Source organism: Toxorhynchites rutilus, chromosome 3 (assembly GCF_029784135.1).
Source record: "Toxorhynchites rutilus septentrionalis strain SRP chromosome 3, ASM2978413v1, whole genome shotgun sequence".
NCBI classification, from domain to species: Eukaryota; Metazoa; Arthropoda; class Insecta; order Diptera; family Culicidae; genus Toxorhynchites; species Toxorhynchites rutilus.
This window is the reverse complement of record NC_073746.1, coordinates 287,928,005-287,941,970: the sequence shown is the minus strand read 5'-3', so window position 1 is coordinate 287,941,970 and position 13,966 is coordinate 287,928,005. Positions and strand designations below refer to the sequence as shown.

Here is a 13,966-nt window from a genome sequence, read left to right as displayed (position 1 = left end):
TTAGGCCAGAAGGGAATCCATCAGGAGGAGAGTGATGCTACAAACGGTTCCCCGGGAAGATCTCGAAGCAGCCGCTACACACACACACATACACGCACGGAATTCTTTCCGTTTGGATCGAGAAAGATCCGGAAAATAATCTGCCAGTTCCTCTAGGAATTTAAAAATACATTCATGTGAAAGAGTTTATTTGAATGTTTTCTATCCATGTAACACTGTGACCAAATATGTTTCAATCAAGTGCTATTAACAGATGGTTATCGAGTTAGCATTAACCACTGGTGGGCTTCCAGTATCGAGGAAAATGTGGAAATATCTAATCGTTACTGAAAATAATCTGCCAGTTCCTCTGGGAATTTAAAATTACATTCATATGAAAGAGTTTATTTTAATGTTTTCTATCCATGTAACACTGTGACCAAATACAATAGGTTTTGTGATTTTTCAATCAATCGCAATCAACAGGATAGCTTCTGAAGATTATTCTTCCCCATCAGTAGGATATTTCCGTATCCAATATTGGATGCATAAAACCTTGTGCCTCCAACGTAACGCTCTCGTTTTCGAAGTTCTCCAAATATTCATTCATTCAGAATGAATTCAGATTCAACTTCATACAAATGATCTCTAAATCAACGATAGTCCTACGTCACCCTTGCGGTTATACCATAGATATAACCCACTTCCTGTTTTTTTAACAGATGACAATTGTATTGTGGCTTATTTCGATTATTTATGTAGTAGAAAGGTCCAGAGAGCAGTCGTATACTTAGATCTCGAAATCAGTAACATGTTCGGTGAATTTCTTATTAATTGCCGATTATTTTCTCACAACATACACACCGACACTGAAAGTCCTCAGAAGATCAACTTCAAAACCTTAAAATAATGATAGTTCGTTTGTTTCTAAGAACGTGTGAGAGTGAAAATGGCACATGGAAATATCACTTTTTCCGCCTTTTTCGACGTGATTTCACAAATATTCACTGCACGCTGTCACATTACCTTCATATTCAACGAGAACTGTAATAAAATGTACGTTGATAAAACACTTCCTGAAAATAGCATTTTCACATGGATGTGGTAGGCAATCAAATATAAACACAACGACTGACGTCACTATTTGAGGAATATTTATGGCAGCGCATGCTAGGTCGCATGAAAAACCACCATCTTCATTACCTTTTTTCCAGGACATTGTATGAACCCTTTTGCTCACATATTCCGCTTGAAATATGATCGAACCTCACAACATGCAATAGTAAGGTTACCCTGTTACCCTGCTAATTTGAGCGCATACTTTCATGAAATATACGTTTATCTATATTCCAAAATTCTCGTTGTGTTATGCTAGCTCACTCGCATCTGTGTTTTCATTCTATCCTATTTTTGGTTTTCGCCTCTAGCCCTGAGAAGGGCCCTTGTAGAAAGAAACTCTATTCCATACTCACTCTTCACTCGACAAGAAAACAATCCTCTTCCGCTCGACGCTCTGCGGCAACCATGTCGCTTCGATTACCACCAAACGAGAAGTGGTGTGGCTTCAGGTTCAGGTTCGGTTTTTGATTATAGAGACTTTAAACTTTTCCAGTTCATTCGTACCTAGCGTTGAGAAATGCCCTTGGAAAACTTTACTCTACTCCAGCATTACCCCTTCATCCTCTTGCCTTGAGAAAGGCACTCGATCCCTCGCCGTCCAGCTCGTCCAGCAACGATGTTGTCCAGTCGGTGTCCACGCAACGTGTGGCTTCAAATTGCGTATGGCTCATTTATACCAAATAGGTTGAAAACGAGCAGAAACGAATGTATCAGTTGCTCGTTATTGACAGCTCTGTTCGGGAATGCGCACAAATCGGCAGAACAAATGTATGGGAAAATGAGAATGCTTCCAGTTTTCATTGAATAAAACTGTGTAGGCATTAGTGGATTGTACTGTATAGTGTATCAAACAAATCTTAGAGAATTTCCGATTCCATTGGTGTGCAAAGCATCAGAATTTGTTCGCTGTGAAAATAGTTATTAACGTTAACTTTATTTCACAAAAACGTTACCGTGTTTTCTGATTTGGCACCCTTCCTGAAAGAGGTAGTTCTACGTCAAAAACTTTTCCCCTGTAACAGTGCTCTTGTTGGGATATTTGGGAGACTTGTTTGTAGATGTATGGACTATTCATATATTTTTTTGAAATTCTTAGCGAAATAATATATGAATAGTACATACAACTATCAACAAGTACAGCTACTTTTTTGGAGATTTTATTTGAATATTGTTTAAGCGTAATTTTTTAAAAAATATTGGTATTTTTTATGAAAATTTAAACAATTTCCTACATTTCATTCTTGATCAAAATTTTGTAGGTATTAGTGTTTTCAAATAAGAAATTTTTGTGAAAAATTAAGAAAAAACTGACCCTTTTCAGATTGATTTTTTTTTGAGATTTCAAGTATGCAAAGTTGCTCAAATGACCATTATCTTTACACCCACAACGTTTCACTGCCAACTCCTAGGACGAGTTGGCATGAAAACTCGTCCTAGGAGTTGGTTGGCCTTTGAAAAATGTGTACGTTATATCAAGGTAAAATATATCGAGTGACGTTATATCGAGGGTACGTTATATCGAAGTTTCCCTGTATAAAGCAAGAGCAAAAATGTATAATGCAATGATTTTGTATCACAACCACACATACAAATCTTTCTGATATCATATGAATGTTTGCACGGGTCAAATGACCCGTTGCGGTAGTTAGGGCAGATTACATATATTTCTTAGTAAAAAAATAACAAGAGATAAGTAAACATTGAAAAATACATTCGATGTAGGTTTTAAGAAAAGTAGTGTAGGCAAGTTATGTTGGGACAATGTAATTTGCAAGAAAATTTTGTCTTATAGTCTAAAAAGGGTCATTTGACCCCTCGTGATAGGTGTAGTGTTAAACCACTGTTTCCTTTCCTTGCTGAAATGTGATTTTTTGGTGATGATATCCATGCACAAACGGTAGGAGAGAAGATTCCAGAACATGTATGTAATCCTTGAATGATGTGAAAGCTATCTTGAACTTTCCGGTTGCACAGAATCCCGCCCCAAACCATGCACGAGATAAAGGGTGTGTCACATCAAATTGCATCACGGAAAAAACGCTGTAGAAATTTAATTTTTAGGAATTATATCTTCAGCTTTCGCTTATAATCAGATAAGAGTGTATAGATCACGTTGGCCATGCTTCACTGTCAATTTTTCGTAAATTTGGAAAAAGTCGTCGAACGAAAAAGAGCGTCTAGAATTAATCCTGTGCACTCATTTCGAGAATCCGGAGTTGTCACATCGGGACATCGGTAAGATGCTGGGAATCGTCCAATCCACGGTCAGCAGAGTACTAAAACGATACTTCGAGAACCTAACCATCGATCGGAAGGTGAAGAACGGCAAAAATGGATGCTCCGTCAGTGAAAAAGATCACAAGCGCGTAGTTAAGCAGTTTAGACGTGATCCGAGAAGTTCGGTCCGGGATGTCGCCAATAAGCTGAATTTGTCAAGTTCATTCGTCCAGCGGACCAAGCAGCGGGAGGGCCTGCGTACATACAAGGTTCAGAAGGCTCCTAACCGCGACGAAAGGCAAAACATGGTGGGGAAGACGCGAGCCCGGAAGCTGTACACCGAAATGCTGACGAAACCGCATTGCCTGGTAATGGACGACGAAACCTACGTCAAAGCGGACTTTCGTCAGCTGCCGGGCCTGTTGTTCTTCTCCGCAGAGGACAAATTCAGTGTTCCGGAGGAGATTCGCAAGCAGAAACTATCCAAGTTTGCCAAAAAGTACATGGTGTGGCAAGCGATCTGCTCTTGCGGAAAGCGGAGCGCCCCCTTCGTGATGACCGGCACGGTAAACGGGCAGGTTTACCTTAAGGAGTGCCTACAGAAGCGCTTACTACCACTATTGAAGCAGCACGTGGGCCCGACCATCTTCTGGCCGGATCTCGCTTCGTGCCACTATTCAAAGGACGTGTTGGAGTGGTACGAAGCCAACGGGGTCACCTTCGTGCCAAAGGAAATGAACCCGCCCAACGCGCCGGAGCTTCGCCCAATAGAGAAATATTGGGCAATTATGAAGCAGGCCCTCCGGAAGAACCCAAAAGTTGTCAAATCGGAGGCGGACTTCAAGAGAAAATGGATTTCTGTTCAAAAAAAATACAACCTGACGTTGTACAGAACCTTATGGACGGGGTAAAGAGGAAGGTGCGAGCATACGGGCTTGGGCTCGAAGTATGAATAAAAAGAAAATGCCAAAAGTTGTTTAATAGTTTTTATTTGACTGTCTAAAACTTTCAAAAGGATCGGTCTACTGGGCGAATTTCTACAGCGTTTTTTCCGTGATGCAATTTGATGTGACACACCCTTTAGTGTAAGATGAGGAGCTTCAACCTTTGAAGTTCTCATTATGTGAGGATTTTTTACCAAAATTTGACGAATTGTCACCCGAGTAACATTTAAATTGAAATATTGCTTTGTTTGCATAAGCGATTTTGAAGTATTCGAAGCTGTTCTAGCGGACAGAGAATTTCGATATACGTGGAGCTCTCTCTTTCTTACCGTATCCTTGAGGATTCGTCAAATAATTGAGTACTACTTGATGGGATCGTCCATTCCGACGTGCAATTTCTCTGATACCAACATTTTCTTGGTGAAATACATCGATTTGTCTTTATTCTCTCTCCGTGAGCAAGTTTCCCTTCGGTATTTTCCAGATTTATTGATCAAAACAACTAAAACAACGGAAAATGTACCTGGTCTTATAGAAACTAGACACTTGAAATATACAAAAACATTCGTTGACGCTCAGCGCTTGCACACATACATATGAAAATCATGCAACCAATACCTACTCACTAGAATATGAATTGAAGCATTTTTTGTTTACAATAACACAAAGCAGCAAGATCATCACCTGGTCTTATAGAAGTTGGACACAGTGTACACTGGACTGGATCTATCATTGACAAATTCTGTGTCTACACAGTTTTTGTATTGGGTAGTTTACAAAGTCGTTAAAGTGCGTCTTCACCAATTTAGCTCCCGTTGCAAGTGGTGGTTTCTTATTTTTTCCAGGATTATTCAAACTTCGTGGACTTTGTTCTGACATACACTCTAGTAGGGGAAAAATCTTCTAAGAAGAAGTAGGTCCACAAAAAGTATCGAATTTCAAAAAATTTTCCGACTAAAACACTTAAATTCTACTAGAAAATCTTACACGGATTGTTTCCAGTTTGCTGATCGGTTATGTTTTGTTATTTGTTTTTACAGCAACTCGACTTCAGCAGCTTTAGGGTGACTCGAAACGTAAAAAATGGCAAGTGTGTACAAGGGGCATCGAAAAATTTGCAAAAAATTGCTTTTAACTGGAAGAGTCCGACACCTGATTTCTCTACTGTTCTGCCTAACTTGTTGAACAAATGTCGATTTTTATTCCTTTTTCTACATAATAATTTAAAACTAATGGCAGTTAGTAAATTGACCTTTTCCCAATTTAGCTGGTTGGCTGGTGTGAATGAGAACTGTTATTAAAGGGTTCCTTAAAATAAAGTTGATAGCCGACGCCCAAATATGCATGGTTGACGTAACCATCAACTCTCTCAGTGTTGGGAAAACGCGTTTTTTCTTGTTTCTAACTGAATCACGACTTTGAACAATTTATATAAAATAATCTGTCTATTTAATAAAAAATGACGGTCAAAATTGGGCCGGAGGGGTTTTATGAGATTTTGTTATTTCAATTCAATTGAAAAAAGCATTACGCCAGTTTATGCGAACAATAAGTTTGTTGTAGGATTTTCTCCGACGGTTAACATTCCCAGTGATTGCAGGAAGGAAATAAATTCGGATGACAATTAATACGGTCATACTTCAACTTTGTTTTATGCGGGGTAGCTGACCTGGGATATATCAGAAGGTAGAGGATCATGTTTGATGGAAAAAGTTCTTTTGGTCATATGGTCAAATCTCAACTGGTCCAAGGACCAGTTAACGTTCGCCCAGTTAAAAAGCAGATCAGTTAAACCAGGACCAGTTAGCGAACAATTACTGTATCTTTTTTCGTTTCTGCCAAATTAGAATCGGTATGCTTTCAATCGGATGTTTTTGAGAATCTGCCTGATTTAGAACAAAGCGCATTCAGAAGGAAATGATCAGTGTTTTTAAAGATTCAGTATGGGTTTTGCAATTTACAATTCTCTCGAATGGAAATTCAAATTTTGGGCTTGATACATCAACTTCTGCACAAGCTGCGGGTTAACTTAATCAGCTGCTTTTTTCCAGTATCTGACATCGAAGTAGCATTTTTAGACATTTTTTCGCGCTTCCCCAGTTCAGTTTTGGTAATACCCCATCAGCTTACCGGAACATTTGTCCGCAAAAACAATACATTTCTTGCGAGTCGTAGATCGCGGAGGTGTTCCGACGTTTTGACGCAGTTTCCATTTTCTAACTTTGTTGCTGTCGTTTCCGACACTCTCCAAACGAAAAGCCCACTGTCGATCTGATGAGATCGGCGCAAGAAAGATGGAATATTCAGTGTTACTCCTCAGTGACCGACGCGCGACTCAACGTGTTAATCATGATAATTCACTTGAATGCCGTGGTATTGTTACTGTTCAAAAAACATCACTTTGTTCTGATGCGGATTGACCAACTCAATGCTTCAAAATTGCGGAACTTTCAAGAACGATGCGAACAATTCGCTACTTCTGCCACGCTCCAATCATCGATTAATATTCACATCCCGTGCTACACTCGGCCACGAACGTTTGCAATCAGTAAAGATTAACATGGTCAAGAGAGTTGCGCTGATAGGGGGTAGCACATAATCCCGTTTGTCCAAATACCCTCCCCGCAGTGGTTGAATTCGCAAATGTAGCTTGCTGCCGATTTAAGTGCGTTACACATACCACGTTAAGTCAACGAAACATTAACTTTTCTTTTGGAATAATCCTTCACAGTTTTAATGGAACCTATTGGTAGTCAACGAATGTGATGTTACGTTACATGTGTGTCGTACTTTAGTCATTACTTCGCGCTGAAATTATATATTTTTTTCAATCATCTTTGTGTTGGCTCCCATATGGGAGTTTAGCATACCATATAGATTCGGATTGACATGAGCGATGCGTCCAGACTGAGCGGTTATCAGCGACCGCGTGAAGGCAGCAGTGGCGGCGAGAGGCAGCACTTTGGCGAGGTAGATCGGCACCTGCTGGAGGGAGGGGACAAAATACCATTCGTCGATTCCGTGGATGACAGCGACGACGATGATGACGACGAAGGTGAGGGCAGAGGTGGCACGAGTGGCAATGAGTCCGATTCGGAAGACGATGAGGATGATGTTATGACTGAGAGTCAGGAGAACTTGGCGATGGCCTACGTAAATCGTTTCAAGATGCCGTCCCTAGCGGAGCGTCGCAATCAGGAGAAGCTAACCGTTACCATTGAACACGAAAGGAGTGCATCGAGAGTGTTAGTAGATTGCAACGCGATCCTAGTCGTTAAATCCAATTACATACCATTTACTATTGCAGCGATCTTGAGGAGGAAGCGAAGGATAAGTCCACCGAGCTTAAATGTATCCAGGATAGACTGGTTGGATTGCGACGTAATTCCATCTCACTACCCACCCTGACCGAAGAGGAGCTGAATGCTTTGCATCAGGCGAGAGCTGATGAGGAGGAAACCCAAATCCTGGTAAGTGCTTGGTTTTCATTCGAATTACAAAGAGAACATGGTCGGATGAAGACGTCAGTTTGATAAGCTTTTAGAGGATGTCTTGATGGATGCATCGATAAGGAATATTGTGTGTTTGAGAGACGAAAATAAATGTGATAGCTCTAGACAAATTATTTCTCTCGAGAGCTGATAGTGATAGTGTCGTGTATACTAATAAAGAAAAGAATTGTTTTGAAACTTCAAGGACATACATCAGAGTTCGTGACAGTATGGACATAACGGTCGTATTTTTATACATGCGATAATCAGGTTCATGGCTAGTAGTTCCTATGGTTAGTTCCAGAAAAATTAACGATTGATTAATGAGGAACGATCATTTTAAAAAATGTAGTCATCATTGTATTGAGCTTGTTTGGCGCAAATTCGGATATGGTGGTTTAATAGTTTTTTTTTGCTCATGGGCATCTTGCTTTGACTTGCTTTGACTGAATAGCCGTTTATCGCCTACAGTTATGCAGCCCAAGTAGCTACAGAAGCATTCCATATACAGTGATGTCCAAAATATTAGATAAATTGATAGTGTAGGTTATTTTTTCGTGTCAGTTTCATATGCTGGCTGATGTGATATTACTTTTTGGGTTATCTGTTTGGATTCTACCATATCAGTGTGGTAAATTTTTCAATGCATTATCCAATGATGGGCTAACTTTTGTGTGTAATGAAAAAATATGTTGCGCTGTGGTTAACATTTTTTCTGTTTGGTAGCATTTGCATCACGCTGTTTTGGATCGTCCGAATTATCGCTGAAACTTCCGCTTCCACAAAACACAAAAATGGCGTCTATAAGGTGCGATCCACAAATTCCATAACACTAAAATACGATTTCTGGACTTTAGGGAACGATGATTGAACTTATGTGTTCTGACCTGAAAATGGAAATATATATTCGAACCCTAAACTGCCCAAATATGCATGGTTGACGTAAGCGCCAACTGTGTTTTTCGATTGAATTAGAATAACAAACAAATTAAATCCCTCTAGTCTACTTTTAACCGTTAATATTTTTTGAACAGAGGCACATAATTCTATATAAATTATTTCCAGTCATGATTATCCAGCTAAAAACAAGAAAAAACCGTTTTCCATCACTGAGTGTTACCAGGCATATTTGGACAGTAAAGAAAACCTACGGAAGATTGTGAAAGACGAATTTGCATTATAAATAACAGACTAATGGGAAGTTTTACAGTAAGCATGTTTCTAGTTTAAATAGCGTTTCAATAACGTATCCGCTGATAGCATAAAGTAATATTGAAGCATGCAACAAATGAAACTGGCATTCAAATAGGAAATAATGAAGTACGATAGCAGTATTATAATTTTTTCCTCACCACTGTTTATCATAGTGAATGATTATTCGAATGGGCACAAATTTGTGATTAATATTCAACCGAACCTTTTCCTTGCTTCAACTAGAATGTAATCCATTCCATATTTTTTCTCCTTCCAGATTATTGAAAATCGAAGCATCAGTTCAGAGACAACTGCTTCGCCGGTAACGCCAAGTTCGTCGGTACCAAGCTTGAAACCAATGCTGCAATATGAAAGTGAGAGTACCGAAGATGACGAATCTCGCAACCCAAGGTATGTATGCACAAACTAATGTAAAAATACAATATCATTTCGTAACTGACGAATTTCGGGCCAACTCGTCTATGAGGTTGGCAGTACCCTCTCAGAATTTATTCAAACTGTGCGGATGTGGAGGTATGAGCTAATTCAAGAAATTCAAGAAATTTCTTCAATGGTTGTGAAATTTAACGGCAATCTACTTGGCTCAAATCCTTCATACATAACAAAATGGGCATATGTGATAAAAGTTTTTCTTTTAACAACTTTTTACCCTTTCCTAACAGTTTTTCATAAATCGATATACATTCTGTCAAATGTATATTGAGAATTTGTGTTTTCAAGGAAAAATGCTTTATTTATTATCTAAATTTAAATTATTGTCTTCAAAATAGGCCCCTTCTGAAGCAATACTCTTTTTGCATCGAACAATCCAGTCATCGAAACAATTTTTATAGGCGTGAATTGCCTTCTGTTCACGCAGTGAATTCGTTTCGATGTCTTCAGTACTGTCAAAACGGGTCCCACAAAGCGGTAATTTGAGTTCCGGAAATAGGTAAAAGTCACACCCATGTCACGTCGCCAGTTATTATGGGTTGGATGAACGTCGGATCAGAATTTGATCGTTCAAGCATGTTTGCAGCTACTTGATTGCAATTAAGTTTTCTGAAGAAAATTGAACTCTTTTGGCACGAGCTGCGATTTTCCACATGCCCAAAACATCAATCAAAACATGACGACCGGTCTCGTGAGAGATATAAAATTCACGGGATAGCTTTCTCAAACTTAAATGACGATTTATAAGCATCGTTCCTTTTATTTTGTAGATGTTTTCATCAGTTGAATGGGTGCATGGTCGTATTTGACGTGGTTAATCGTTCAACGGTCGTCATTGAATGTCTGACTGTTCACACACCCATATTTTCGACAAAGTTGAATCACCAAATGTATTCTGCAACATTTTGAACGTTTCGGCACAGTAAATTTAGTTTGCAACATAAAATTTTACACAATATCTTTGACCAATAGAATTATCCATAACAAAAACCGCCGAGCAAAAAAAAAACTTGTTCTTATTGGCTCTGTAAACAAACTAAATGACAAATCGGGTGACAAAATTTATTTCGAAACCACTGACACTGGTGCCAACTTAAAAAACATAGATACTTACTTACTTAAAATAATGAAAAGAGATAGAGATTGACAGAGATTATATTGGAATGGTTGTAGTACAATCATTTCGTGCTCAAAACAAGTTTCCGTCTCGTAGGTCTTGCTATTATCAAATTATTGAGAATGGTATTATGATATCGAGTGCGTTGGTAATGTAAAAAATTTTGTAATGAAACAACTGAACTGGCTGCAGATTGAGAGGTTCGGAAGGGTATACTCACGCATAACACTTCGTGATCTTTTAGCTAGATGCAATTTTAAGTTTATTTTCGCTGTATACGTCTCCCTAAAAATTCACTTGTCCGTTCCCCTTTCCCTTTCGTATAGATAGCCAAATAAAATAAACAAAAGAAAACAGACGGACGGTCGATTAGTATTTCTGTAGGGACGGTTTTATAAACACTCTTATACTCGGGCGAAAAATAGTAAGTTGTGTACTCTGGACTGTGCGCGTCTTTGTGATATTGCTTTTGTGTATTTTTTGGCGTTCTTGGTATTTATTTAAAGAAAAAGATATAATTGAGTGAAAAAACTCCAAAAAATATTGTTTTCAGCCACCTCATTGATGCTCGATCTGTCAGACCTATACACGAGTAGAGGAAGGTTAATAGTGATTTCTATGTTCTTTTATGATCATCGATATAAGAAAACCAGAGAATGTCGAGTTTTTCATTGGACTATCTATCTGTATTTTTAACAACAGTTTATTGATAACCTACACAAATTATTATTAAGGAGGGACCCCGGTATGGAATGTCGAAAAAATATATTTTTTTTGCATTTTTCGAAGGCTTATGCTCTCTGGAATGTTGTTCTAAAGGGATTTCTGGATATTTGATTTCATTGGAAAGTTACAGCCAAACGTATAAGGTCATCTCAAAGGATAAAGCTGGTGGTATGGATATCTCAGGATCTACTAGATTTGGCTGAAATTTTTTATCAGCATGTAAAAATGAATCATCTAAAGCGTTACATAGCCATTTTTTGATATATAATTTTTTCGATTTTTTATTAGCTTCCAAACAGCAATTTTTCATGAAAAATAACTCATTTTTTACAAAAATGACCGCCATTTTGGCATTTTTTTGAATTTAAAAAAATCCTATGTAACGTTTTAACTATTATCCTTAAGTTTCAAAATATTCATTGGAATTCGTTCTGCGAAACCCCGTTGCTTTAGAACCGATACCACGAGGTACCGATTTTCAGACAGCATCTACGCATTCAGCTGTCAACAGCGTAATAATCATTGTTCGTGCACTCAAAAAATGGAGAATACATCTTAAAATATACCCTTAAAATAACCAAAATACCTGAACACTTCACTTTAATCCTAACATCATAAAAAATCGTAAAAAATAATTATTTTTCGACCTCCCAGACAGGGACCTCTCTTAATGGCTCTTAATGGCCTTCTGCCAACTCTTACAACTCGTTTGAAGTTTAGTTCAGTTCATTTAACAAACAATTTATCAAAAAAATATTTTTTCTATTGGAGGTATTGAATGAGTTAAATTTACGGATTTCGAAACAGCTACAATTTTTTTACACATTTTCCCAAAAGCAGTCCGGGCGAATCCTGGAGAAATTGAAAAACCAACAACAAACGTATGTTTTATTGCGTTGTTTCTTCTTTTTAGAATGCTTGAACTGTATGGTTCAGTACGGCGCGAACGATGACTACAACAACAAAAGCAACAAAAATCCAATTTGTAAGCTTTAGTATATACTGGTGACCGCTCGCTGTCTAGAGCGAAATTGGAAGGGAGTTCAAATGAAAATTATTATTTATATCTTCGTCTGGTGAATTGTGCCTCGCCGGGTACAAGTAAAAGGTGCATGGAAATATACTCAATTTTCTTCTTCTTCTTCTTTGTTTTTAAGAGACTATAAACTTTGCATTTCATTTGATTGATGCAAACATCGAGTTCTAAGCGTTGACTAAGCGATACTTCATTTCATCGTTACATGTTCACTTTTAAGATTTTTAATTTCTACTCGTTACATTCCTGTAAAACGTAGCCCTACTTTGAAAAATGGGTCTAATCAATCGTAAATTTGGAATATCAATGGCGCTAAAATTATACTGTTCTACAATCGGCCAATTAGCAGATTCATTGACACAGTGCTGCTGTAATTAGCGACAGTGAAAACGGGAAGCAGTGAAACATGAATGCTTTGTTCAATAGCATTGACGTTTACACATTAAACACTAAACCTACCGATGCTTCATGTATACCTATTCCTATCACAGCGGGTCAAGTGACCCTTTCTTAAAGTTATGTGCATTACTGTATTTTTAAAAAAAAGTATATGCCAACTTTAATGATCGCATATTTAACAAACTATTGGGTTCACGAAGGCACATTTTGTATACATATATTGTTGCATTTGAAACAGATTTTTGTAATTTTGTTTTCAGTGCAATAACCCATTTGGCACTTTATTTATTTATTGTTATAATTTCTATTTCTTCCTGATGCTTTTGCTGCAAACCTTTGGCATGTTCTTCAGCAAATTGGAATAAAAACCGATGTCTAGAATTTTTTCGTCTGTCGTTTCTCTGTATAAAATTCATGTGTTGGTTCCAGCCAAGTTAAGCCAAGTTAAGAAAATCTGCGTAGGCCATCTTTGAGACTTCGAGTTCACGGAGTATTTTTTAGCCATTTGGTCGTGTCCATACCGTATTTAGTAGGGGAAAGAGGGGTAGTTTCGGACAACGCTTGTAAAAATTAAGTGGTACAATTTTCAACCAAATTAAAATTATGAGTAAGTTAACAGCCCTTCCACCAACAGCTGTCATATGGTTTGACATCTCCTGGTCGTTTAATACTTACGAAAACAACACAGTGCCCTTTTTTATACACGTTTCGAAACTTTTGAGCTTGAAGGTGTAAGTATTTCCCTAATTCCTTTGTGAACGATTTAGAAATTTAAGTACACCACCTCGTTTAGTAACTAATATGAAATGAAAAAACGTGCATACAATGGGGAAATAAAGGTTTATTTATTAGATAAAATTATGTTTTGTCTTCGGATGGTGGTGGGGCACATCCGGACATCGTTCACGGGGCACATTCGGTGGAACCAGCATCAACGAAGATGAGACGGAAAGAGCTATCGAACTAGTTTCGAATAGAACGTTTTCATGATTCTAGCTCACAGGTGGTCCAACTAGGTCCATTGTCTTTGCTAATTTCCCAACAAACGATTACATAACGGGAAAACTGTTTCTCAACTGTTACGGCTTATAATGCTTCTTTCAATCTGAGTAATTTACTAGCTGGATTCAAAATGACAGGTTGCTATCCATTCTCTAGAAAAGTTTTTTCGGACAAGGCTTTTGAATGCTCAAATGATTTCACCTACTGGAGCGGAGGTAGCAACTGACTTGACGGGTAATACGACAATGCTGCAAAACATTGCGTCTACAGCACAGATAGATTTTACTTT

At 38.1% G+C, this 13,966-nt stretch overlaps 1 protein-coding gene across 3 annotated transcripts in view; it reads left to right on the top strand.

Moving 5' to 3' along the window:
• LOC129780416 (myogenesis-regulating glycosidase) overlaps positions 1–13,966 on the top strand; it is a 46,201-nt gene that overhangs the window by 7,027 nt on the left and 25,208 nt on the right. For all 3 annotated transcript variants that reach the window (XM_055788682.1, XM_055788684.1, XM_055788683.1), the window contains 3 exons: positions 7,125–7,504; positions 7,567–7,729; positions 9,222–9,355. In XM_055788682.1, coding sequence (XP_055644657.1) covers positions 7,149–7,504; positions 7,567–7,729; positions 9,222–9,355 — 653 coding nt within the window. In that variant the 5' untranslated portion in view covers positions 7,125–7,148. The remainder of the gene's footprint in view (positions 1–7,124; positions 7,505–7,566; positions 7,730–9,221; positions 9,356–13,966) is intronic.